General features: G+C 50.8%; 1 protein-coding gene across 2 annotated transcripts in view; it reads right to left on the reverse strand.

Annotated features, from left to right (window-relative positions):
* Positions 1–23866, reverse strand: part of IL16 (interleukin 16) — a 94281-nt gene that overhangs the window by 52392 nt on the left and 18023 nt on the right. For both annotated transcript variants that reach the window (XM_047846635.1, XM_047846636.1), the window contains exon 2: positions 16824–17236. In XM_047846635.1, the coding sequence (XP_047702591.1) occupies positions 16824–17236 (413 nt within the window). The remainder of the gene's footprint in view (positions 1–16823; positions 17237–23866) is intronic.

Below are 23866 nucleotides of genomic sequence, written 5' to 3' on the forward strand. Positions count from 1 at the left end.
GCTCTGTCTCTCTCTCTGTCCCAAAAATAAATAAAAACGTTGAAAAAAAAAATTAAAAAAAAAATTAAAAAAAAAAAAACAGACATGAACTATTTACCAAGAAGAATCAAGCGTAAACAGGGCCATCAAACCACTCGCAACAACCACAGTGGCCTGGAACAGGACCACAGGTTCTGACAACAGCACCATTAGCCGTAAAGCCCGATAAAAGGATAACCGGAGAGAGAGGAGACAAACTTGTGTTGCCCGAGGTTAGGGGTGGCTGTAAAGGGACAGCAGCAGGGGGCTGGAGGGAAGGTGGGGCAGCTCCGTATCTCGATTGGGGTGGTGGTTCCACAGAGCCACACGGTGGGACAGCATAGCACCGAACTGAACACTTGTAACAAGGTCAGACGTCTGGGGTCGATGTCCTACGGTGGCCACGCAGGGTGCAGCCACGGGGAAAGTGAGGCTGTGCTCCCGGGGCTGTCCTTGTAACTCTGAGCCCATCTACAATTATTTCAAAAATAAGTCAGGAAAGCTTTTTAAAAGAGTAACTGGAAAATACCCATGTGTTTGAAAAATCAAGAATCACGCCTCCTACATAACTCGTGGGTCAAAGAAGAAAACGATACCGGAAATTTTAAAGCGTTTCGAGCTGAACGATAATGCGAATTTAGATGTCAGATCTTGTGAAACGCGGCTAAAGATAAGGCAATACTTTAGAGAAGCTATCTTAAATGCTTCTATTTAGAAAGATAAAGGCTGAAATTAATTAATGAGCTAATCATCAAAGGAAGTAGAAAAGAGACAACGATAGAGGTAAGAACAAGATTTATGACACATGTAATAGGGGGACTGACAAAATTAAAAGTTGGTTCTGGGAAAACATTGGTGAAACTCCAGCGAAATTAATCAAGAAAAAAAAGAGAGAGAGAGACAGAACACACATAACAGGAAAGGTTAAGAGGGGACATGATTACAGATTTAAAAGGTAAGAGACTATAATAAACAACTTTATAGAGTAAGTATGAACAATGAAATAAAATGAAAAAATTCTGAGAAAAAAAAATCTTTATCAAAATACCACCAAATAAAATTCACCAATTCGTAAAAACAATCATACATGATGACCATGTGGGATTATTCCAGGGATGCAGGGAGAGTTCATTCAAAACTCAGTTACGGTAATCTACCGTATTCACAGGCTAACAGAGAAAAATTACATGATCCTATCAATCGGTGCAGAAAAGCATCTGACAAAATTAAACACTGAGTCATAATGTAAACTCTCAGTGCACTAGGCCTAAAACAAGAACATTCTCAACTTCATAAAGGATGTTGGCAAAAACCCCATAGCTAACAGCTCTCTTGATGAGGAGAACCGAATGCTTTGCCTCTGAGGTCGGACACAAAGCAAGAAAGCCTCATCTCAACACTCATTGGACTTGGTGCTGAAAATTCTGGCCACTGCAATAAGGCTACACAAGGAAATAGAAGGAGTTCAGTTGAGAAAGGAAGAACGAAACCTGTCTTTATTTACAGATGACACGATTGTCTACATGGAACATCCCAAGGCATCTTTGAAAATAATTCATAAAATGAATAAGTGAGTTCAGTGATTTGCAGTAAACAGATGTGCAGTATGTTTATTTGCAATAAACATAACAAAAATCAATTAGATTTCTTTCTACTGGCAATGAACACACAGATACTAAAATCTAAATTTAGTATTGTAATACCATTTACAATCGCTCAAAAAAAGAAAAATCCTTGGGCATAAATCCAGGGAAACATAGTCAGGACTTGTACAGAGCAAACTACGAAACACTAAGGAGAGAAGCCAAAGATCTCAGTAGATAGATACACCATATTCATAGATGGGGAAACTCGGTAAAGATTAGTTCTCCCCAAATCTATATATAAAGTTCATGTGATTCCTACTAAAAATCCCAGTAAGACTTTTTGTATAGACGAAATTATCCGAAAATCTATACGGAAATGGTAAGAGACTAGAGTAGCTAAAACACCTTTGGAAAAAGAACAATAAAGTAGGAGAAATCAGCCAACCTGATTTTGAGAACTGTTACGTAGCTACAGTAACCAAAAATGTGCGGTATTGGAGGACGGATATACGTATGGACTAGAGAACCCAGAAATAGACCTACACAAACATGCCCACCTAATTTATAACAAAGGTGCAAACGCAACTCAACGGGAGCAAGAGAGTCTCTTCAGCAAATGATGCCGCAGCAAGTGAACATCGATGGGGGTGGGGAGGGAGGTGAGGGACGAGGAGGCGTGGCGCGCATCTCTTAGCTCTTACAAAAATGAACTCAAACAGGACCGACGCATAAAAGGTTAAGTTATAAAACTTTTAGAAAAAATAGAAGAAACTGTTCAGGATCTAGAGCCAGGGAAAGGGTGCTTAAACTTAACACCAAGAACATAATCCATAAAAAGAATTGATAAATTGGACTTCACCCAAATGAAAAACTTTTGTTCTCTGAAAGATCCCCGTAAGAGGATGTAAAGACAAACTACATACCGTCCTGGAGAAAAGATTTGTAAGCCACGTATGCAATAAAAGACGAGTACCTAGAATATATAAAGAATTCTTCAAACTCCATAGGAAAAATAACAATCTAATCAGAAAATGAGCCAAACACAAGAACAGACGTTTCTCTGAAGAGGCAAATAAACACACGAAAAGATGTTCAATGTCATCGGTCATTAATGAAACGCAGTTTAAAACCACAATGAGATATTATCACATACCCATCAGAATGGCCCAAGTAAAAAATGGCGGCATCGAATATTGTCAAGCTTGCAGACAAACTGGATCACTCATACTTTATGTGAACGTAAAACGGACAGCCACGCTAGAAAATTGTTTGGCAATTTCTTTAGAAATAAGACATACAGCCGTTGTAGAACCCCAGAACTGGACTCCTGGGCGTTTATCCCGGTGAAATGAAATCCTATGTTTCAGCTGCACAGGAGTGTTTGTATCAGCTCTACTCACAATGGCCAAAAAGTGAAAACAACACGGAGGTCCTTTCATTGCGAGTGGGCCATCCATACAAAGCAACCCTACTCAGCAATGAAAAGGAATTACTGATACACACAACAGGCTGAGTCAACCTCCAGAGAATTCTGCTGCGTGAACAAAGCCAGTCCCCAAAGGTTACACACTGTCTGATGCCATTTATACAACCCTCTTGAAATGGTGAAAGTTTAGAAATGGTGGCCATGGGGGAAGGTGGAGTGGGGGTGGGAGGGAAGTGAGTGCGGCCTAAAGGGGCAACAGGAGTCTTTGCCGTAATGGAAATACAGCAACACCTTGGATTGAGAGTAACTTGTTCTGCGAGTGTGCTGCAAACATTTCAAATAAATTTGAACTTGACAAACGAGCGACGTCTTGCAATACGAGGAGCACGGGACGCCGAATGTCACACGATCACAACTGAGCCAATGGTTCTTTGAAATTCACTTTGACATCCAAGTGCTTTGGATTACGAGCATGTTTCAGGAACGAGTTATGCTCACAAACCAAGGCGTTACTGTATTCCGTACGTTGATTGCATCAATGCCAATAACCTGATTGTGATATCATACTAGAGTTAGCCAAGATGTTACCATTGGGAAAAACTAAGGTATACGCATCTCTTTGTATTATTTTCTTACAACTTCATGTGAATCTACGATAATCTTGAAATAAAGAATTTAATTTTAGAAACTATTTAAAAATTGCATTACCAATACCCCAAAATAGCAGTTAGAAGATGGAATTATTTTAAAAGGTTACCTTCACAAAGCTCATGAAAGATATGTAAGCTCCTTCTGAAGAAAATTACAAAACTTACTGAAGGGCATTAAATAAGTCCAGAATAATGGAGAGAGAAATCATATACACAAAAATGGGAGACACAAAAAAAATCATATGGATGTCTGTTCTCCCCAGAGTCATTTATAAATTTAAGGCAGTACTAACCCAAATTGCAAATGTTTTTTAGAACATCACAAACGGATCCTTAAATTTTTATCAAGAATCAAATGGCATTAAATAGACACATACTTAACTAAGCACAGAGAAACTTCCATACGAGAGAATAATAATTATTTTTAAATGTAATGATTAAGATAGTAGAGTTTGACATTAGGATAACAAACTGACAACAGAACAGAACAGACAGGCTGGGATAGCTTCATGTTCATATGAAGAAACCCAATTTGTGAGAGAGCTAACACCGTACATGGGGCGGGGCGGGGGGGGGGGGACAAACACTAATTGAGGTGTTGGGACGATAGGCCAACCGTGTGGAAACGATGTAATGGACCAGTACATTCACAAATATCAATTCCAGGTGGATTAAATACATACATACAAAAGTCAAAGCTATAAGATGTTCAGAAGACAATGGAAGAGGATAGCCATGATAACAGAGCATGTTTAGCAAAGGATAAAAGTTTCAAACCAGATGCAAAACAGCACAAACTGTAAAGGACTTGATTGGTAAACTCCCACTACAATAAAGAACTCCTACTCGTTAATTAAAAGAGTAAAACAAGTTAAGAGCTGGAAAAAGAAAGAGACCAACAACCCAGAAGAAAAACAGAAAAAGTTCGGCTGGGCGTATCACATAAGAGGAAATTCAAACATCCCATAAATATGGAAATACGCGCAACTTACTAGCAATTAGGAAAATACAAAAATAAATTATTGTGAAAAACAATTTAATAGGCGCCAGACTGGAAAAAAAGTTTAAAAGCTTGATGATACCAGGAACTGGTGAGGATACAGACCAACCGAGAAATTTACACCTGCTGAAGGAAGGGTAGGTTGGCGTAGCATTTTTAAATTTTTTTCTTAATGCTTATTTATTTTTGAGAGAGAGAGAGAGCACAAGTCAGGGAGGGGCAGAGAGAGACACACACACAGAATCCGAAGCAGGCTCCAGACTCCGAGCTGTCAGCACAGAGCCCCACGCGGGACTTGAACCCAGGAACCATGAGATCATGACCTGAGCCGAGGTCAGGCGCTTAACTGACTGAGCCACCCAGGAGCCCCTCAAGCACCTTAGAAAATAATTCAACAGTATCTAGTACAAATGAAGATAATGATGATGTCATACCTGAGACTCACTGATTTCACATCTAGCTTTATACCTATTGAAACCTGCAGACGCACACGGAGACAAGTACAAAAATATCCACAGTAGTACAGTCTCTAAGTTAAAGAGGAGTAGAGGCAAGTGACCCAAATGTCTATCAATAGTAAAATGGATAGTGTAGTCACACAATAAAATACCGTAAAGCAGCGGGAAAAAAATCATTGAGTTACAACAAAATGAAATGAGAGGCGCCTGGGTGGCCCAGTCGGTTAAGCGTCCAACTTCGGCTCAGGTCGTGATCTCGCGGTTCGTGGGTTCGAGCCCTGCGTCGGGCTCCGTGCTGACAGTGTGGAGCCTGCTTGGGATTCTCTGTCCCTCTCTCTCTTTCTCTCTCAAAATAAATAAACTTTAAAGAAAAAGAAGGGCACCTGGGTGGCTCAGTCGGTTAAGCGTCCGACTTCGGCTCAGGTCATGATCTCGCGGTTCGTGGGTTCGAGCCCCGCGTTGGGTGCTGTGCTGACCGCTCGGAGCCTGGAGCTTGCTTGGATTCTGTGTCTCCCTCTCTCTCTGCCCTTCCCTCACTTACAGTCTCTCTCTCTCTCTCTCTCTCTCTCTCTCTCTCTCTGTGTGTCTCTCTCTCTCAAAAATACATAAACATTAAAAAACCAAAGAAATGACATGAATGTATTTCTGGGGCATAATTTGAGTAGCAGAAGCAAGCCTACCAACAGAGCAATCACTGTGCAATTGCATGTGTATTATTGTCCAACACAGGTAGAGCTGAGGCCTCCAAAGTTCCTTGACGAGATGGCGTTGACTCACTTTCTTCCTCCCTGCTAAACACAGCTAAATACCCCAGAAATCATTCAAGATAGCAACAAAAGGATTCTGAAAGCCAGAAAAGAGACGGCTAGGTGGGTAGGAGACTCAGGACTTGCAGAATAGCAATATGGTGAGTTCCCCGGCTTTCTTTTTACCGACCATATACCCGGGAGAGCCCTCTAACCCAGAACTGCAGACAGGCAGACACAAGGAGGGAACAGAAAACAACGTTCTCTCTTGCCTGGCCAGAAGGCGGGGAAAGGGGGGAGATCAGCACGACCCAGCAGAAGCCCCAGCCCCTTCCCCACCACCAGGGCACCAGCAGGTGGTCTGCTCTGCAGCCCCAGGCTGACCCAGCCCCCACTCCAGAACTAGGGCACGAGCAGGAAGTCCGTGCACCTGCATCATTTGAGCATCAGCTGAGCGCTTCATTTTCCTGCCCTCCACCTACTGGCCAAAAAGTTGGAGGCCCAGCCGCTTCTGCCCATCCCACCCTGAGTGGCAGATGGTCACCCGTGATCCCAGGCAGGCCAGAGAAGCTCTTTCCACCCCGGGAGGCAGAACTGGAAGGAATATGTACCAGCAGGGCCAGAAAAATCGAGCGGGACCGGAATAGCACTGCAATGACCCTGGAAACTGAAGTGTCGTTACAACAGAAGCCCAGAAAAATAGCCCGGAGCCCCATGCTACGTGGAAGTAGGTATTGCCTGCTGAAACACGCGATTTAAGTCGGACCAAGAGACTCTGAACATGATAATGAAGATATCCGAGTTACACTTAACAGGCACTTTAAAAAAATTTTTTTAATGTCTATTTACTTTTGAGACCGAGAGACGGAATGTGAGCAGGGGAGGGGCAGAGAGAGAGGGAGACACAGAATCCGAAGCAGGCTCGAACTCACAAACCACGAGATCATGACCTGATCCGAAGTCGGACGCTTAACCGACTGAGCCACCCAGGCGCCCAAGATTCATTCATTCATTCATTCATTCATTCATTCAAAGACAGAGAACAAGCGGGGTATGGGCAGAGAGAGGAGAAACAGAATCCGGAGCAGGCTCCAGGCTCCGAGCTGTCGGCACAGAGCCCGACGCGGGGCTTGAACTCACGCACCGTGAGATCATGATCTGAGCCCAAGTCGGACGCTGAACCGACTGAGTCACCCAGGCACCCCTAGAACTTTCCTCCTTAGAGGAAGATAAATAAACATTTATTTATTTTTGAGAGAGACAGAGACAGAGTGAGAGCAGGGGAGGGGCAGAGAGAGAAGAAGACACAGAATCTGAAACAGGCTCCAGGCTCCCAGCTGTCAGCACAGAGCCCGACGGAGGGCTCGAACCCGCAAACCATGAGATCAGGACCTGAGCCCGAGTCGGACACTGAATCGACTGAGCCACCCACGTGCCCCGCCAGATTTGTTTCTTAAACTTGATGATTGATTGATATGCAGATATTTAGGGCATGTTTCTCTTTTTTTTTTAGAGTGCATATACATTTTATAAATTTCTTTTTACATTCCCAATATTTACTAAAATATGTTTTCAAGATCGGGGAACAAAACAATTACGGTACGTCCCTGTGGCGGCTCCTCGGGCAGCCGTCGTCATTTTTTTTTTTTTTATTTATTTTTTTTTTTTAATTTTTTTTTTTTTTTTCAACGTTTATTTATTTTTGGGACAGAGAGAGACAGAGCATGAACGGGGGAGGGGGAGAGAGAGAGGGAGACACAGAATCAGAAACTGGCTCCAGGCTCTGAGCCATCAGCCCAGAGCCTGACGCGGGGCTCGAACTCCCGGACCGCGAGATCGTGACCTGGCTGAAGTCGGACGCTTAACCGACTGCGCCACCCAGGCGCCCCCGTCGTCATTTTTTCAGACCCTGTCCCAAGCCGGTGGGGGAAGGGCAAATTGACACAGTGAATCCCTCCCGCCTGTAGCTGGTGCTTACGATTCATTCTGCGGCGGGAACTTAGACATTTGCGTAGCTGGGAGAAATTAATGCAGAGCAATCGGGAGGCACAGCCCAGATAAGAGCCCCTAAACCCAGAAGGCTGTTTCGAGCCGGGATGGCTGAGGCTCCGGGTGGGGGGCAGGGTCAGGAAAAGCGCCCTGCAGATAACCCCCAAAGCTGACGGAGATGTGGGCTCTTGGACCCGTCAGGAAGGTATTCCGGACAGGGGTGAGCGCGAACAGCACGGAGAAGCCTCCGTGCGTTGTAACGGACACGCGAAGGGCCGCATTGACAAGTATGAACCGCGAAGGCAGGTGGTTCACCTCTTCCTCCCGATCTCCCCTATTCTCCGGCTTCTTTCCGCCAAACCCCCTCTCACGAACCAAATGGGGTCCTCGCAGAACCGAGATTCCAAAGCCCAGCTTCCAGGCAAATGTCTTCTGAGCATGGAAATGGGGACCAGAGCTCACGTGGAGTCCGGAGGCCGGAGCAAGGGCATGTGATCGCGCCCGCGGGCCTGCCCTCCCAGTCCCTCCACGGGGACCCCCCTGCCTCCCTCCCACCGTGCCCCCTACACCCCGGGGCTCCGTGGGAGTCCCCCAGCCTCCCTCCCGGCGGCCTCCCCAAGCTCCTCTTCTGTGCGGCAGGAAGAGGCAAGCGGCCAAGGGATTGGGTTTCCCGCTCGTCGAGGAGGCGGCCTGGGCCTCAAAGCCGCAGCAGAGCAAAGGGGCTCGTCTGCTCGCCGAGGCCCCGGCCACCCTCCCTCCACGCACAGCACAAGCCGGCGATTCAGAGATTCAGACGGTTGTTCTGACCTCATCTATCCTGAGTCACCCTGCAGGAGTGCTGACTTAGCCTAACCAATATTTTGAATTTGTAAAGAAAAGCAGAACTTTCCACACTCCAGAGGCCTTTCTCATGCGGATCAAAGCATCCTGCACTCTTTGAGGAGGGAGGCCCCCCGGGGAGGACCTCCCACACGTCTGGTCTCATCTGCCACCGTCCTCGCAGACCCAGGGCCATGACCCCAGACCCCTGCGGGAGGGAACGTCCAAGGCGGCGCCCCGTGTAAACCCACGTGTTGGCTCAAAAACCCTCTGCAAGGTCAGGCTATGTCGATAGGCTCTCTGCCGTAAGGGTGGCTTCGTGATACTATTCATTCATGCAACCGTTGTCTCCACGGGTATCTCTAGAGCCATTACTAGGGGCCAGTCCCCGATCCCTCCGCCCCCCCCCCCCCCCCCCCCGCCACCACAGTGCCATACAAGGAGTGGCAGCTTCTGAGTGAGGAAATATAGTGCTTGAGGCCTAGGTGGCAACCTGCTAATATTTAGCTGGAGAGAAAGTAAGAAACAAATCAGAGGGCATCCAGGGGCGCTCGGGCCCCAGCCCCAGGTGGCCCCTCTGTCTATCCCATCACCGGTGCGCGTGGCCCTGGGCTGGAGGGCTGGTGGGGTGGCTGTTTGGGGAGGGCAATGACTAGAGAGCCGGGGGTGTCCACAGGCTCGCGTGCGGGGCCCCTGTGTTCAGGAGCAGGAGGACAGAGGGACTTGTGGCCAGTGGCCAACAGCCAGCAGATGGCTCTGTCCACGGCGCCGTGTCCCCGTGCAGATCTCCGAGACCTTGTCTGAACTTGACTCTCCAAGTCCTTACAGAGGGACATTGGTCCAGGTAGGAGCACAGAACCTCTGAGCTGTATGTGACCTTGACTCATGACTCTGAAATATCTAGACATTGGGCACGTGGAGCTCCCTCCGTGCTCCTGGCCCGTCCCGCCTGGACTAGAGGCGGGCCTGAAGGACAGTGATCGCCAGGAGAGACACAGAAACGCGGGAAGGGGCGCGCCTCGGAGGCTCAGGCGTCGGTTAAGCATCCTTGATTTGGCTCAGGTCCTGATCTCACCGTTTGGTCGGCGGGATCGAGTCCCGCATCGGGCTCAGCGCTGACAGTGTGGAACCTGTTTCATATTCCATGTCTCCCTCCCTCGCTCTCTGCCCCTCCCCTGCTTGTGCACACGCAGGCACTCACTCTCAAAAGTACATAAACTTATAACAAAGGAGCGCAGGAAGGAATCAACAGTAATGGACAGGGTAAACGTGGGATTTAATGTCAATGAATATTGACTCTACAGAACAATGATTATGATCTATTCTTGGGATCTGCTCGTAAATAGAATTAAAATGCACAACGATAATATCAAAGAAGTGGGCAGGTGCATAAGGAGTTGTGTGTTAAGGTCTTAGCATTGTCTGAGAGCCGCTGAAAGCACTAATTCATAGGAGACTCCAACACATTCAGAGTTAGGTTGCATATTTTAATGATTAAAAGAATAATAAAAACAATGTATAACTAACAAGCCAACTACAAGAGAAATGGAATAGTAAAAAATATATATTAACCTAAAAGAGGGCACGAAAAGAGAGAAAACCGAGTTTTAATAATACCCATAATTATAAGATAAAGATTGTAAGCTGGAGGAAAATTAGCCTAATTCTATGCTAGTTACATGAGACACTCCTTAAATATGTGAACGCAGGTTGATGATCAAAAGAAGAGGGGAAAAGCAACCAAAAGACAGTAGATTAAGCTTTACCAATAGCAAAAAATTTTGAAGCAAAAATTTTAAGCAAAAACTAGACAAAAGAGGGGCGCCTGGGTGGCGCAGTCGGTTAAGCGTCCGACTTCAGCCAGGTCACGATCTCGCAGTCCGGGAGTTCGAGCCCCGCGTCAGGCTCTGGGCTGATGGCTCAGAGCCTGGAGCCTGTTTCCGATTCTGTGTCTCCCTCTCTCTCTGCCCCTCCCCCGTTCATGCTCTGTCTCTCTCTGTCCCAAAAATAAATAAACGTTGGAAAAAAAAAAAACTAGACAAAAGATAGAGATTTCCCAATTACAAAGGTGATAACCCTCCAGGAAAATATTTATTTTAATTCTAAATGTCTATGCAAATAATATAGGCCTTCAAAATGTAGAAAGCAAAAATGGACAGAACCAAAAGCAGAAACAGATCCGCAATCATATTTGGAGACTTTCACACCCTTCTGTCAGTAACTAACAGAGGAATGGGATCAGAAGAGAGGAAAAGATCTGGAAAATGTGATTACTGAACTGGATCTAACAGGACAGACACGCATAGAACACGGCATCCAGCAACAACACGTATATTCTATTTCAACAAAGTTCCACTGTTAACGTTATTCACGATACATTCTCTTCTCCGACTGTAGAATAACCCATCTAGGAACCAATACAGAGACAGAGGAAGTAGAAATTCCCCACCTGCCTGAAAGTTAAACAACACGTTTCCAAATAAACCGCAGGCCACACAGGAAATCACGAGAGAACACGTACACTATTTAAAATAACGAAAATAAGGAATATGAGATTTTGGAGGCAGCTGCTAAATTTCGAGGGAAGTTCATAGCCACAAAGTAGAAAAAAATAAAAGCCGTAGATTGGCGATCCAAGCTCCCATCTCAAAAAGTGAGAAGAAAAGAACAAAACATTAGGCGTGAAGAATGGAGAAGAAAGGAATAATAAGGATAAGGGCAGAGGTTAATTAAACAGAAAACACGGAACAGAGAAATCCAACGAAATCAAAAGCTGATCCTTTGAGACACCGTAGAATTGATCCCTTTCTGGAAATGGCAGATCCCTTAAAAAGAAAGAGGTAAAAACAAAGTATCAGTATCAGAAAAGGACAATAGTTCCTGCCGTGTCCAAAAATGACATGTACATGCACAAATGAGTGTAAATAAAACTGGGGAAGTCACAGTAACCTGACTTGTTACTGTGCGGGCTGTGACACTGGACCGCAGTACTGTCATGTGCGGGCTGTGACACTGGACCGCAGTTTGGCAAAACACTATCTTCGGGAGAAACCGCGAGAGTTTACCCAGGATCTCTCTGTATTGTTCTTTACGACGTCATGTGAATCTATAAGTATCTCAATAAAACCTCCAATTAAAATGTAGATTAGATCAGATTTTAGGAACGACTCTGTGCTCATAAATTCAGAAACGCAGATGAAAAAAAAATTCCAGAACAAAAATGTGTGTTACCGGAGCTGATACGGGAAGAAATAAAAATCTCGAATATTCCTGTATCTATTAAATAGATCCAATGATAATTCGAGACCTCCCCACGAAGAGATATCCAGGTCCAAATGGTTTACAGGTGAATTCTCCCAACCATTCAAAAAAGCATAGCTCCAGGATTAGTCCAACCATTCCAAAAGATGGAAAAGAGGAAATGTTTCCCAAATCATTTCGTGAGGCCAGCACACCCACAATATGAAAACCAGACAAGGGCATCACAAGAAAAAAAGTTGAGGCTAATCTTTCCCACAAACACAAATGGCAAAAGTTGTAAGCCAAATAGTAGCATACCAAATCCATAGTTATATCGAAAGGATAATAGACCTTAACTAAACTGGGTTTATTCCGGGACCACGTCGTCTTAACATTTTAAAAAGTCTGTCAGTACAATGCACCCACGTTATTAAGAAGAAAGCAGGAAAACCCATATGATGATGGTCTCAGTAAATGCAGAAAAAAACTCATTTTGAAAAAACTTGACAATTGATGTGGGGAAAAATAAAACCTCTCTTCCAAATGCAAATAGAAAGAAACTTCCTCAATTCAATAAAGAGGATCTGAACAGAACAGAACGACAGCAAACTTCAGCCTTATTGGCAAAATAATGAAACTTGCCTCTTGAGACTGGAAGGAGACACGGTCGTCTCTGCAGAAAAACAAACCCAGACAGTGGAGACAAACTTTGGAGAGCTCTATCGGGCAAACGGACCAGGGGATTCAATATTGGAAAGGTACCAGTTCTCTTCAAATACACCTATAGAGTCGAGGCAATCGCAATGAAAATCCCAACAGCATAACCAAGTCTCGTTTGAAGAACAAAGCTGGAAGACTCACCAGAGACCAAAAACATATATATTATGAAACTATCGTAATTAAGACTCTGTGGGGCGCCCGGGTGGCTCCGTCGGGTGAGCATCTGACCCTTGATTTCAGCTCAGGTCGTGATCCCAGGATCATGGGATCGAGCCCCGCCTCACGCTCCGCGCAGAGCACGGAGTCTGCTTGAGATTCTCTCTCCCTCTCCCTCTGCCCCTCTCCCCCCCGCTCATGCTCTCTCTTTTCTCTCTAAAACAAAACCAACCCCTCTGTGATATCAGTGCAAAGGAAAAAGAGACTGATGGATCATAATGGGAGAACAGAAAGACACAGCGGGGTACGTGAGACGTAATAGACACATAGACAGCAGAGAGATATGGTGGTTCTTGAGCTTTTTATGACACGACTTCTGCTCAGTAGAGCCAGACAGGCTCTTCAAAAACTGTTGCTGCATCAATTAGATATCCACATAGGAAAGAATTTTAAACATCTATTTCACACCGTGTACAAAATCAACTTCGTATGAATTAAGGATCCAAGTGCGAAAGGCAAAACAACACAGCTCCCAGGAGAGACGTGGGGAAAAATCTTTGTGACCTCGCGGCAGACAGCGATTTCTTCGAAAGGACCCCCTTGCCCCCACCCCCTGGGGGACCTGGGCCGTTTGGTCTTTTTCGTGCTTGACTTGCTTTATGGATTCTGACACGTGTGAAACTGTAAAGTCAGCAGAAAAATCAGAAGACCGAGAAACGCAAGTCAAAACCACAATGAGCTATCGCCTCACACCTGTCAGAACGGCTAAAATCGACGACACACGAAGAAACAAATATCGACGAGGATGCGGAGAAAGGGTGACGCCCTCGCACTGTTGGTGGGAATGCAGACTGGCACAGCAAAGGACGGGGTTCCCACCAGAGTGGGCGGGGCCTCAGCCCCACCTGCCTGAGCTTCCTTGCCTCTGAGCTCACACCCTCCCTAAAGGGCCTTTAAAACCCCCTTTCCCTTCAAAACACAGTGGGTCTGGAGTGGCCAAGGAGTGCGTGCATTTCCTCCTCTTTCAGGGTCTATCTGACCCCCCGAGTGTGGTTAGGTGAGAGAGTCTGGCTTTCCACATCCTTCCACGTGAATTCATCCCCAGGGGCCCCGGACGCGCCCCCCGGAGAAGGGGGCCCGCAGGCGCCTGTACGGCACCCACAGGTTCTCTGTGCGTCCCCGCGCGGCTCTGGCACGACCCTGGGCAGTGACTTCCTCAGTCCTCCTCGTGCCAAACGCAACGCAGCCAGAATGGCTTGTTTCTCATTTGGCTGTGTATCGAACTTCCTCTTCTTTAATTTTTATATTAGGCGTTTCTAGAGCGGAGGCTGATGTCACAGGAACTCTTTCCAGATGTTGTTTTGAAATCAGTGTAACCATGGCATTGCTGGAGGCTGAGACGTCGTCCATCGGGGCCAACGGAGCCCCGCCTGGGTGCAGGGCGGGGCAGGAGCTGGGGCGGGGACGAGAGTGTCCCTGGGAGAAGGTGGGGAGCGGGGGTGTTATTCGGTATTGAGGTTCCCCCAGGAAGGACCCTGGGACAGCTGCCACCTTTGACCCTTATGCCCTGGCACTTTTCATATGAAACCCTCGCTTGCTTAGAATGCGCTCGTGGATGGTTTGAGATCACCTGTGCTCCCGCGAAAGGAAACCGAGAAAGCTCGGGTTCCAAGCTTGTCCTTCCCAGTTCCCTTCCCTTCCCTCTCTGCCTTCCCAGTTCACCCTTGTCTCCAACGTGACTCGACTGTGCACATCACCCCATCCCCGCCTGCAACAGGTGCACCCCTTCCGCACCTCCCAGCCTCCGCTGACGCCCCTCTGCTCACTCACACCACGCCCTGCGATCTCGACTTCCTTACTTGCATATCCTGCCTTCCACAGACACCTCCTCCAGGGTGCCCGTCTACAGACAGAGCCGCACATCCCGTGCCCCCCCCCCCCCTCCATGTCTGCACCCACACCCTGAAGCAGGACACATGTGTGCCGTCCCTGCCTCCACGAGCACCGCAGAAGCTACAACTCTTGCTCGGTCCCCCCACCCCGTTCGACCACAACCCGCCCCCCCCCTCCAAGGGACACTCTTCTCACCGCTGCAAATCACTCTTTCCTTCGTGACTTTGCGCCTGCTGTTCCCTCCGCCTGAAATGCTCTTCCCTGCCTGAAATGTTCATATGACTCACTCATCCACCTCCCCCAGGTGCCTGCCCACATGTCACTTCCTCACAGAAGCCTTCGTGGGCACCTTCTAGAAAAGGACAGTGAGATCCCCTCGTCACCGTCTCCTGCTCCCGCGTAAGATTTCTTCAGAGCCCTTCACTGTGTCGCGTCCTATCACAAAGGTGTTAACATCTGTCCCCTCCCCACCCCCCGGGCCAGAATACAGTTGTGTGCGGCCAGGGACTGAGCCTGCTTGTCTCCCCTGCCGCCCCCCGCAACGGCCTGGCCTAGGTGGGTGCTCTGCAAACACCGAATGTGCGATCCCAGCTCCGGGGACGCCTCCCTCCTTGGGAGCCTCCTTACAGCCCTTTTTAATCCGCTTTAAACACGATCCTTGAGGGCGGCAACTGGATCCCACAGGGCCGGGCGTACAACAGGTCACGGGAAATACTTGTGCGATTAAGGAGAAGCACAAGAATTCATTCATTCTAGGAGCCTGTTGGAATCTCAAAATGATGTCTGAATTTCACTTATCTGGGCTCTCACCTGGCTACCGTGGTATCATCGTTAATAAACTTGACGCTTAGAGGCGCCCGGGGGGGGCTCAGTCAGTGAAGCGTCTGACTCTTGCTTTCGGCTCGGGTCGTGATCGCACAGTTTCATGAGTTCGAGCCCCACGTCGGGCTCTGAGCTGACAGCGAGGGGCCTGCTTGGCATTCTCTCTCCTCCTCTCTCTCTCTCTCTCTGTCTCTGTCTCAAAACTAACTAAGTAAATAAATTCTTGGCATCATTCGTGGCAAACGAGGAGTCTGGCCAGGCTCCCCCAACCCCAGTGGGACGCTGGTCCCTCCTTCGGCCCTACTCGGGTCGCACCTACAGAAGTCACATCGTGGGTGACGGAGCAGGACGGAGCATGCCGGGCTGGGCGAGGCCTTTGGGGAAGCAGCTTACGTCTGGACATCCCCACCGCGGGGCCGGACCTGCTAGCCTGGCATATAATGTTCCGTGATCCTGTTTATCGTATACGCGTTAAGCTATTCCTTTCCTCCTCAAGGAAGCAAGTTGTGCAAAGGTCCTGGACCCCCTCCGCGGGGAGTGGAAGGCCTTCCCTGGTCTCTGTGGACAATCGTATGACCGTGCCCGGGGGGACTCAGCAGTAGGCGTGGGAGAAACCCTTCCGGGCTGGGTGAGCCGCACGAGCTCCAAGGTTCAGGGCCGCCTGGACCCTTGGGAAAGGCCACCTTCGATGGAAGGCTGAAGGCACAGTCCTGGACAGAGTAAAATACCTCGGGCAGCCTCTGTCCCCCGCAGTTTCCATCTCGCTGGGATAACACGACTTGAAATAGGGTCTAACAGAAGAGAAGACATTCTGAACTTTGGCGGGTCTGCGAACACCACCTCGCTTCCCCCTCGGCCTTCACGATGGGCCCTCTGGCCAGCTCCAGTGCTCACGCCCGCGTGGGAAAATGCTCACGCTCCACACCCAGGGGGCGAGCGCACTGACCCTCTCCTCCCTGCCCTGTGTGGCCCAGGTCTCCTCTGCCCTGGCCCTGGGAGTCAGTCCCCGTCAGGTTCTCTACTGGGGGTGACGGGAGCCGCCCAGCACGCGCCGGAGACAGAGAGGAACCCTTCCAAGTGCACTGACCACGCGCTTTGCGATTTCCAGCAGGGACCCGGGCTCCGTTACCGCCCCCTGACACAGCGTCTCCCCCCCATCGCTCAAGCGAGAAGGTTAACTGAGCCCGATTCACTGCCACGCTCATCGTTCTTGTTCCAGTGAGCCCTGGTTCACAGGCTCTAATTCGGAGCACCCAAAGCCAACCACAGAGCCTTCCAGCCCCGCGGGTCCCGGGCCTACCTTCAGGAACAACATCCTCCTACAGTTCTTGCCTCGATCGCCCCCAGCGGCGTGGAGCTGAGCCGCCTCCGAGGCCGGCGTTAGGTCAGGAAGGCTGCCGGGCCCGGCCTCCGATGTGTCCGCCAGCTGCACCGACGAGTGGAAAATCCGCTCCCTGCCCTGGCCCAGGGGCTTCTCAAAGGGATCGGGGTACTTCTCGTCGGGGCTCGAGCCGTCGTCGCTGGTCTTAGCGTGGCAGAGCATCAGGGAGCGGGAGACAGACCGCAGTTTCGCGGACTTCCTGCTCCTGCCAGCGCGGCCGTGCGGGTCCATCCTCAGAGACGCCGTCGCTCTGCCCTTCGTCTTCTCCTGGCCCGCGGCCCTCGGCTGGCGGGCGCTGGCCGGGCCGGGCTTGGCCACCGCTTTGTCGCGCCCTGGAGGAAAGAGGAAGCGGAAAGAGGCCGTGTGACTTGCCCGTGACAAGCGGAGCCGGACGAGGGCCCCGGTACGGAGCCGTGGGTGCCCGTGAAGCAGGGCAGACCGTGGCTCTGGCCTGTCCACGTGGCCGGCCGGGTGGGGGCCCCGTGACCCCGCGTGCTTGCCACGCCCTCCATTCCCAGGACCGTGGAGACCAGGGCTTCTCGTGTCCACACCCTCACTCTGCAGGTGGGGAAACTGAGGCACCAGAGGGGAAACGCAGCCCCCAAGCCCCCGGCGGAAGAAGCGGGGCCACGGGACGGTTTTGGAGATGACGGAGGCCCGTGCGTTGTGACATCTGCACTTCCGACGACTTGGCAGGGGCTCGGGTCTACAGAGCGGGTCGGGGGACGGGGTGGGGGTGCCGCTGCCCGTCCCCTCTCTCTACCCCCGGTGAGTCCCGCAGCACCTCCGGAGAAAGCCCAGATCCAGGAGCCCAGTCTGCTGAGCGCTGCTGCCTTGGGCGCCCCCTTCCCGGACGCAGAGCCCGGGACCCCGTTGGGAGCGCCGTCCGGGGCCGACCCGCCACGGTCGACGTGAGCGTCAAAGAAGGTGGCGCGAGGGAAGGGCCGGGGCCTCGCAGGCAGCAGGCACCTGGCAGACCAACGTGCCCTTCCCCCGCCAGGGCTCCAGCTCCGTCAGCGCCCCCCCCCCCCTCCGCCCCCCACCTCGCAGCCTGACGGGCCAGGCACCGGCTTCTTTTGCGCCATCGGTCAACACGTCTGTCCCGGCCCGGCCCGGCTCAGCTTGGCCAAGGAGGCGCCTCCCGCGGGCTTCAGTTTCCGGGAGGCAGGTGGCCCAAGGGGTCCGTCCATCCGAACAGGTCCCGACTCGGGTCCAAGCCACAGAGCGGAGCTGTCGCCAGGGCAGCGTGCTGTGCCCCCGCTGTTCGCGCACAGCCAGCATCCAGTAAGGAAAACAAGAGACCGTGCAAGCTTTCGCTGAATACAAGCCTTTCAGAGCCCCCGCAGAGGGGTCGCTCTTCAAAGAAGGCTGTTGTCCGACCCCCGACTGGCACAAATGGACTGTTTTCTGTATTAGCCTTTTACTTGTACCGAGTTATTCACCAGCCATTTCTAGCAACCCACAGCAGCGAATTAAAGCGGACGGAAGAATGCATCCGGGGAAGATTGCTCTGGAGGCCGGAGTATAGGTCAACTCAACACGGGCGCGTTCCGTCTCGCACCCTCGTGCCAGGATCTCAAAGCCCTGTGCTCTGCGTCCTTCTTTCTTTCTTTTTTGTTCAACATCTATTTATTTTTGAGAGACAGAGCATGAGCAGGGGAGGGGCAGAGAGAGAGGGAGACACAGAATCCCAAGCGGGCTCCCAGGCTCCAAGCCGTCGGCGCAGAGCCCGACGCGGGGCTCGAACCCACGAGCCACGAGATCGTGACCTGAGCCGAAGTCGGAGGCTCAACCGACCGAGCCCCCCCAGGCGCCCCACGCATCCTTCTATTTTAAGCGATAGAGAGACCTCAGAGCCAGACCGTTGCTGACCCCCATCCTGGCCGCAGCACCCCGAGCCCTGCAGGGGACACCCCCTCTCCTGAGCAGTCCGGGGCTGTGAGACACGTGCGGCCGCCCCCCAGACCCCTGGCTCCGGCCGTTTCCAGAGTCAGCCTGATGGTACCTCGTCAACAATGACTAGAGTCCCTCACTCCCTGTCACGAACAGATAAGGTCGCCTGCCGTTTCACGGAAACGTAGAAGCTGCCAGTGAGCGATGCCCACGACTTTCTACCATCTACAAATGCCTTTGCCCCCGTCCATCCACCGCCTACACGCCCTCGGCAGCGGGACCTCCGCCCGCCTCCGACGGCTGGCTCGCTGTCCGTTCCCTGGACCCCCCTCCCGCAGCGGGTGGAGGCACAGAGAGGTTAAGTCACTCTCTCAAGATCACGCAGCTAGGACTCCGTGAGAGCTGGACCGAAACCAGGCAGTGGGACTGTCACGGGAAGGTCACCTGATGTCTCCTCCGTGCCGGGTCTCCAGCAGCAGCGTGCGAACACAGCCAGGTCGTTTCTGCCTTTGAAAAACTGCCTGTCGACCCACAGCCTCTCTTTTTCTTCCTCTGTCTTTTGCTCAGGTGAGGATACTAAACGCGAGACCTAGCATGCTAACAGATTTGTGAGGGTCCCCGGTTATCCTCGGCACCACGGTGGCGGTGGAATATTATCGCTTCTTATCTTCCTGGACAGACGTTTCCCACTCTGCACTTTCTGTCCTAACACTCACCTCCCCGCGAGCCCCCAGCCCACAGTCTGCTTCCTTCCCCTGAAACCGCGGGAACTCTCACTGTACCAGTTCTGCAACCGATGTGGCCCAAAGTCACGAACCCGGGTCCAGAGGGCACAGTCTGCTGGCCTGGAACCTGCTTCGTTTCGCGAGGGAATTACTGGAACCAGAAGTTCAACGCTCAGATCTGTTGGCTGAAGGATGCACAGAATTCAAGCTGTTTGGTGGGCTTTTCCCCCCTTCTCTTTACTTCCAGACGGCACCTTTCGAGTCCCAATGGAAGATGCTCTCTTTCCGGCCACCGGCCCCCGGAAACAGGAGCTCCTTCCATTCTGTCAGTTCAACTTCCCAGAACTAGCAACTCGCAATGCAAACCTTGCGGTCAGTATTTATATCCTTATGACCAAACTCCTTTGCATTTTGTTTGACTTTATTAGGACTCCCCACAATCCACCTGGGCCTCATGGAGGAGGAGGTTTTGTGTGTGTGTGTGTGTGTGTGTGTGTGTGTGTGTGTGTTTCTCATAGGCAGCCCTGGTCCATCAAGCGTTTGAAAGGCCGAAGGACAATCAAAGCTCTGTGTTAAAGAGCCTTCTGGACTTGCACCGGTACTAAACAGGGAGGGTATAAACACGGAGTTACTGAGGGCCACTGCGTGAGTAGAGCTGCCGAGAGTTGAGCCAACACAGAAAGTCCAGAACTCACAGAGGTTGGGGGACAAGAAGAGAGGGAGGAAGGAGGACAGAGAGAAAGAGCAAGAGTGAGCAAGAGGGAAGAATTCAAATGATATACTATGAGCACCTGGATCCAGCCATGCCTGATGCCATCCTATCTAATTACTTATACAAACTAATAGACTTCTCTTTTTGCCTAATAGAAAAAACTCCTCCTGGAATGGTTGTTCTTCTCTCTGAGACTAAAAGGAAAGCAGTGACATCCAGGGACCAAGAGGCTTCTCCAAACGTCTTTTATCCCACCCCAAGCCTAGGAGAGGAGCCAGTCATCCGCAGTCAAACCGAAACTCTCCCCTCCGGCGCCAGGCTCTGGCATAAAAGCCTGTGCGTTTTTTTCCCACCGAGCTTTGTCACCACCCGCATGGATTCTTAGGGTGCAAACCCAATTCTCTTCCCGTCCACATTCTCCCCCAACCCACCATAAGCTCACCCGCTGTGCACTCTCCCGGACACAGACATCTAGGGACTTCGGGACCAGGTGAAAGGCTGTGTGTTTCACTCACCGGGCGGAAAAGCTAGCTGCTTGTGGGATTTAGGAGAGCAGACGGCTCAGACGCCTCGGTTGGAATCTGTGCTGGTCCCGGCGGACCATCTGCAGGAGTGACACATGAGTACCGTCAGTTTTTAAAAATAAACTTTTCCAGAGGGAACCGTGACCCTCTGCAGCCTTCGCTCTCGTGTGAGGTGGCCGTGGCCACGGGATGGGAGGCTGGCGATGTGCTGGGGGCAAGCGGGGGGAGCCCTCTGGTCCGGAGCACAGACGGTTTTCAAAACGAGCTTTGTTTTTATGGAAAACGTAAAGCAGGGAGGGAATCATCGCAAAGGGTTGTAGTGAAGCGGCCAGAATCGGACTTCTGTGGGAGACTGCCTTCCCCCTCGGCCTGGCAGCGAGGGACCGAGGGAGAAAGAAGGGAGAGAGAATAATTGGAAACACAGTGCTGTGGTCACATGGTTCCTCTTAGCCTCGGTAACTGTGCTCAGGACACGGGGACCAGCTACTGCTCCCAATGGGACCAAATGTCGGCAGAGCTCGGGGACAAGCCCGTGCCTTCCCCGGTGCAAGCAGCCCGTCCAGAGTTCTTCCAGGATGGACGGACGTGCTCTCTCTGATTTGGCCCCAGGCTCCGGGAGCACTTGCCGGGCTCTTGTGGGGTTTTCTCTGCCCCTAGTGAGTCCTCCATAAGACGACGTTAGGAGTCTCTTCCAGAGGCTTCCTGGGGAAGCGCAGAGGTTTCCAGCACGGCTATGCTAATGGGACCAGCTGCTTTCACTTCCGGCAGAAGAACCCAGAGGATCTGGCTTTGCCCCAGGAAAGGGTTCTCCCGCTCCCTGAAGGCCTTTCCCTCTCAACCGTGATGGCACTCGCTCCTCCCTTACATCTTCCACAGAACCCCCCCCCCCCCACAAGGCAGGGTGCCCCCAGGCAGGGTAAGGACTGACACAGCATCACGTTCTCAGCGGCCCTTCGGCCAACAGGGACTGCACCGTCATCCCTATAGAAAATGCAAAGCCAGGGGCACCTGGGTGGCTCAGTCTGTCGAGCGTCCAACTTCGGCTCAGGTCACGGTCTCACGGTCTGTGAGTTCCAGCCCCGCATCGGGCTCTGTGCTGACAGCTTGGAGCCTGGATCCTGCTTCGGATTCTGTGTCCCCCTCTCCCTCTCTCTCTCTCTCTCTCTCTCAAAAATAAACATTAAAAAAATGTGTTTTTTGAGACGAGCAAAGCCAAAAGGTTAGAGCCAACGTGCAAAGAAATGGCTAGTTCCTCCTTTAAAGGAGTTTGAAAAACTTCTAGACGGTGCTGGGGAGCAGGGTCAGCCCTCCTTCCCTCCCTCCCTCCCTTCCTTCCTTCCCGTTTGTTCCATTCAGCAAACACTTGTTGAAAATCATGACGCGTCTGTCACTACGCTGGGCACAGCTAACTTACTGGACGAAAGGCCACAGTGTCTCCATCTGGATAAAATACACTGAATTCACTGGAGGACTTTGTGAGGGTAAATCACCATATGGAGAAAGGGGAACTAGTTGGCTAAATGTGTTTCGAATTTCTGAATTCCCCGACAGTGTCTTCTATCAAAGGCAATTTTTCAAGTGTGGTCACTCTGGCCCGGGGGGTATTTTCTGTCTTGAATTGAAGAATGACTCAGAGATAAGATGGGGGGGGCGGGGAGGAGACATTTATGGTCCTTCTCTTTCCGGCCTGTGGCTGGGACCCGTTGTGGGTGTGGGGGGGGCGCGGGGAGGGCACGGGACGGCAAGGCACCTCTGGGCCCGTTTCCCAGCCGGGGGCAGCGAGCAGGTTCTACACCTGTGCTTGTTCACCCCCCGCCACTGTCACCTGCTGGAGGGGATGGCTCCCTAATACCATGCCCCCCGGAGCTCTGCTGGGGCTTGGCCGGGTGGAGGCATCCGCACGTTCGGTGAATGAGTGAGTGGTAGGTGAGCATCTCGAAGGTCCCTTCCAACGAAGCTTCCCTACGCCAGTCCAAGGCCAAATGTATGCTGGTGAACTTTATGTGTCAGTCCAAGTGGGGTAAGGGACGCCCATGCAGCTGGTAAAACATTATTTGTGGGTGTGTCTGTGAGGGTGTTTCCGGAAGAGATGAGCATTTGAATCAGAGACAGAGTAAAACAGGTGGGCGTCATCCAGTTCCTCAGGGGCCTGAAAGGAACAAAAGGCAGAGGAAGGCAACGTTGCTCTACAGGACCAAGGACGTCCCTCTTCTCCTCGGACATGGGACGTCCATCCTTCGGGTTCTTGAGCCTTTGGACTCAGACCAGGGCTTACACCACTGGCTGCCCGGTTCTCAGGGGCTGTGGGCTTGGACTGGACTACACCCCCGGCTCTCCTGGGCCTCCAGCTTGTGGGTGGCAGATCGTGGGACTTCTCAGTCTCCGTAATCATGTGGGCCAACCCCTCAGAATACATCTCTTTCTTAATCTATCTGTCTTTCTCATCTATCTCTCTGTATCAACTATCTATCTATCTATCTATCTATCTATCTATCTATCTCTCCACCCATCCATCCATCCATCCATCCATCCATCCACCCGTCCTTCCAGCCATCCATCCATCCACCTATCCATCCATCCTTCCACCCATCCATCCTTCCACCCATCCATCCATTCATCCATCCATCCATCCATCTATCCACCCTTCCTTCCTTCCATCCATCCTTCCATCCATCCATCCATCCTTCCATCCACCCATCCCTTTACCTATCTATCCATCCATCTGTCCGTCCATCTATCCGTCCATCTGTCCATCTATCCTTCCATCCATCCATCCATCCATCCACCCATCCCTTTACCTATCTATCCATCCATCTGTCCGTCCATCCATCCATCCATCTGTCCATCTATCCTTCCATCCATCCATCCATCCATCCATCCATCCACCCATCCCTTTACCTATCCATCCATCCATCTGTCCGTCCATCTATCCGTCCATCCATCCATCCGTCTGTCCGTCCATCCTTCTGTCTGTCCATCCATCCATCCACCTATCCATGCATCCATCCATCCATCCACCCATCCATCCATCCTTCCTTCCATCGATCCTTCCATTATCTATCCATTCATCCATCCATCCATCCATCCACCCACCCACCCATTGGTTCT

This window comes from Prionailurus viverrinus, unplaced genomic scaffold (genome assembly GCF_022837055.1).
Source record: "Prionailurus viverrinus isolate Anna unplaced genomic scaffold, UM_Priviv_1.0 scaffold_40, whole genome shotgun sequence".
In the NCBI taxonomy this organism is placed as follows: domain Eukaryota; kingdom Metazoa; phylum Chordata; class Mammalia; order Carnivora; family Felidae; genus Prionailurus; species Prionailurus viverrinus.